The sequence below is a fragment of the Rattus norvegicus genome, chromosome 19 (assembly GCF_036323735.1).
Source record: "Rattus norvegicus strain BN/NHsdMcwi chromosome 19, GRCr8, whole genome shotgun sequence".
Taxonomy (NCBI): domain Eukaryota; kingdom Metazoa; phylum Chordata; class Mammalia; order Rodentia; family Muridae; genus Rattus; species Rattus norvegicus.
In genome coordinates, this window is record NC_086037.1 from 18,233,955 (window position 1) to 18,238,151 (window position 4,197).

A 4,197-nucleotide genomic window follows, 5' to 3' on the forward strand; every position below is an offset into this window, starting at 1 on the left:
AAGTGAAAGATCTGTTTGGAATTGAAACTGAGTGATGCTGGAGGATGATTCTGAATGCACAATGAGCAGTGGAGGCACCAGAGCCCAGTACGGATGCCTAGCAGCCTACCACATTGAGCAGGCACCGCTCAACCACCTGTACATACACATCTCCTGAGATCTCTCTCCTTAATTGAAGGTGATCGTGTCCACCTAGTACAGCACATGCCCTGGAAGGACAAAAGCTACCTACAGGAGCTGTGGTGATGGCTCACAGGTTAGAGCATCTGCTGCTCTCTCAGAAGAACCACATGGTCCCTAACAATCATCTACAATGGGGAATGCTATTCCCTCTTTTGGATCAGTAGGGAAATGCACTCAGGAGTGGCCCAGATACATTTGAAAAAAAGAGATCCATTGAGTTTAATGATAAAAATAAATATAATCAGCAACAATAAAAAACACAGCATATGAATGATCAAGTGAAACAGCACCTATAAAAACCTATTTCCCAAAATGACGTTGATGGTCATTATCTTTGTGGTTTAATACTAATGCTGTATTGTAAGAAAAACTGAGGCACATGGTTCTCGATTAGGATTATTCTATATTCCTTTGTGAAAATTGTCATTTTTTTCTGCAGCTCTACAGGCATGAGTGTGTGTTACTCAATATCTGGTGCACACAGTCAATAAGGAATGTGTGTTGTAGACTGATATAGACTAGGATGAGCAGAAGACATGACAGCATGGATACAGTATGTCAGTGATTACATCATAAAGTGTGTGTCCTTAAAAAAAGTCACATTATCCACACAAAAGACACTATCACCCTGTGTACCCCTTGGTAGCTTTGAATTCACTGGACCATGCAAAGATCCATATCTAGCTGTCAGTTCTAAGTCTACAGGAGGGGAAAGGACCCTTGAATAAGATGGTCTTAAGAGTCAAGAGTTACAAATCAATTTTTATTCATAAGGAATACAATTTACAAAAAACATAAAATGAACAAATAAAATGGTATAAAAAATGAAAAACAGTAACAAGAATATATAACTATGAAATACCAAAAAGAAAACTTCAATGAATTCATAACCAAAAACATTTCTTAACAGCATTTTCTTAATGAACATTTAGAAACACAGTTGTAGTGCTGTTTCTCCTGTAGGACGTGAGATGTCAAGGTAGTCCCCTCAATTGTCTCTCAAATGGTGTTGTTGGTATGAGAAAGGAGAAAGACCTCAATGAGACAGGCTGGCATACGGATACATAAATTTAGGGTCTCTATACATTGAGGAAATTATCTGAGAAGAAGAATATTCCCCCAAAAAGTCTTTGACTGTGAGGATTGTTGTCACAGGGAACTCCTGAGAGAGAAACTCATTCCTCAGGGGGCTGTCTTCCTGGGATCCGTCCTATGCCATGTCTCCTGCAGTTCCTGAGACCTGGGAGGAGAAGGCAGCTATTAAGACACTGATTTGGTGGGGACATGCATACCAGCTGTCAAGTTGCTGCCTTCTGTCCCCTCAGTTGCATTGGACAGACAGCACTGATCTTTTCACTGAAATCATTGCTGATATCTCTGCAGGCTGGGGAATATCACCATCAACCCTCAAAGTACTGTGGGAGAACAAGCTGCTCCTCAGACTCTACCAGTGCAAACCAAGAATGGGGAAATGGGGAGAGACCTAATTGGGGTGCAGGAAGAAAGGAGAAGGCCACATGATACCTAGATCAAAGCCAATGACCAGGACTCATTGGCCGTTTGCACTTAGTTCTTATCCCTACAATGTGCTTCCAACCATCACATGACCCCTGTATGACCTTTGTCACATGACCAAGAACTCATTCAAATCTCTTCATAGCATCCAATCTGGGACAGGGAGATGCAGTCATGTGATATGTTATTCCTCTGTCACCATTTCTGGACTGCAGTTTCAAAAAGGACAGAGAAGTATAATTGCCCATAATTCAGTTTCTGAAGAGTGGTTAACATCCCAGAATACTTGTGCAAGACAGAGCAATGAATAACTCTATCACATGAGGTGGGTGACTGACTGGGTGTGGGGAGATTAGAAAGGTGATAGGGGAAGCAAAGATGTATCCAATAGGCAAATGGTATCACACATTGTTAATCTGACTCAGCTGCTTGTTCCTACCACATTTTGCTGGGTCTGGAGGTTGCTGGTCTTCTCCTGTTCATCTTCATCATTCGGGTTCAACTCAAACAAATATCTCTGTAACTCCTTGCTCTCCTGCTTCAATGTGACCAACTTCTTCTTCATACATGCCTGGTCCATCAGGAGCCGGCTGTGCAGGTTGCTGGAAACACACTCTGCATAGTAAGATCCTGAAGCCTCTTCCTCCCATTCCAACTGACAAATCCCACAAACTCCACCAGGACCCAGATACCCATAAAGACTTCATAGAATACATCTCCATACATGTAAGGCTGCTGCACAAACAGCAAACAGCCAATCCAGGGAAGAATAAATTGTTTCTGTGACCCAAGCACGAATAAGAGTCCATGTCTGTCCAAAAGAACAAGGGATCTACAACTACCCATGAGAGCCCTATGCATTGGGACAGCATCAATTCGTAGGCAGTAAACAACCACAAGAGGACAGTAGAACCAAGGGAGGTCATGCTAACCATGTGGTCCACACATTGAGCTTTGTTAAACCTGGTATGACCCCAGAGCCACAGGTTGGCCTAATAACACTCTGATGCCTGAATCAGTATAGTTCTATCCAGAGCATTCTAAAGATGCATAGACACTGTGGTGAGAAGTAACAGTCTCTTATGGAACTGAAACTGAGTCCAAAAGACCCACGGCACAGTGATATTTAAACAGCAGAAGAGATGGGCCCAGAGCTGCAGACTCTCCAGTCCAGAACAAAGAGAGGCAGCAATGGATATTCCACAAGTGATGGGCCCTTCTGACCAGTACTTACCGATAGAAGTTAATCTCCTTCTTGAGCTCCTGAAATTTCTCACGATGTTCAATGTTCTTGGTGTCTAAGTTGTGCAGTAATGACATGACCTCTTTCTCCTTTATCTTCAAGTTTTCATAAAATGGATTTGGCCTGAAGTAGGGGCTGGCCCCAGAAAGATAGAACCCAATGAACATCGAGGTTTAGGATTATATGAACTCAGGCTGTGTCCTGTACTACCCCATGCCTGGAAGGACACTTTCTGAATTCTACATATTTGGATCTTCTTCAGCTTCAGAAACTTGGAATTGTGTGCCCAGGACAACAGAAGCTAAGCATCCAGATAAAGGGTTCCCTGGCTCACTTTTTTCAATCAGGAGGGGTGGATCTGCATTCAAACCTGTTATGCTGTCAAGAGCCTAGGCCACAGATCTTACCCAAACACACACACACACACACACACACACACACACACACACACACACACACACATCCAGAAACCTCTGATTTCATTTTTCCTGTTTTGACAAGTGGAATGCTACAAGCCGAATAACTAATATTCTAGAGGCAGACAGTACACATAATTCTGGAGATGAGACCAGATATTGCCACAAACTTATAAGCTGCCCAAGGCATACAAATGTATAGACAAATGTGACCACACAGGCAAAGAACTGTGCTGTTGAAAGTGGGGCTTCCAAAATAAAGCACTTACACCTCCATGAAACTATTATACAGGTATATCCTGAGGTCAAAAAACAGACACCTAAATTCCAAGTGTGCAGGGACATAGAAACATATAAAAGTTGTACATATGCATGCAGACCTGTGCACACACAGACACACAAACTGGGACACACCCACAAGAAAAGAAAGTAAACAGACTTAGAGAATGAGAAAGAGAGACGAATATGGAAAGAGCACAATGAGAATCAGTAGAAATGCATGCACCATTACTGTCTCAGTGTTTAAGGCACACAGACAAGAAGGAACTGGCCTGAGCCTCAGGCCTTCTAGTTAAGCACTGATATGAACAATGTGGGACCTGTCACCTAAGGGTGCTACCAGGAGATGATAGCGTTCAGTCACCTTCCTAGCAAGTACAAACACTCTCCACAAACTCACAGCACCTAGAACCTTGCAAAGCTGCCACCTGTCAAGGGCTTTCCAATTGTACACTGGGAACTCATGCTCCAGTGACTTTATCCCTGAAATCTTCGCTCAGATTGCAAGTTCAGATTTTCAACAGGCGGAATCAGAGAGTCCATTTCCAAACTCACTCCTCA

General features: G+C 42.9%; 1 protein-coding gene across 1 annotated transcript; it reads right to left on the bottom strand.

The window, feature by feature from the left end:
* Positions 1 to 934: 934 nt before the first annotated feature.
* On the bottom strand, positions 935 to 3,582 carry LOC134483417 (disks large homolog 5-like). Its single transcript, XM_063278690.1, has 3 exons — positions 2,933 to 3,582; positions 2,138 to 2,300; positions 935 to 1,423 (listed from the first exon to the last, which is right to left on the bottom strand). The coding sequence occupies exons 1-3, from the start codon at positions 3,106 to 3,108 to the stop codon at positions 1,394 to 1,396; spliced, it is 369 nt and encodes a 122-aa protein (XP_063134760.1). The 5' UTR covers positions 3,109 to 3,582; the 3' UTR covers positions 935 to 1,393.
* Positions 3,583 to 4,197: the final 615 nt, after the last annotated feature.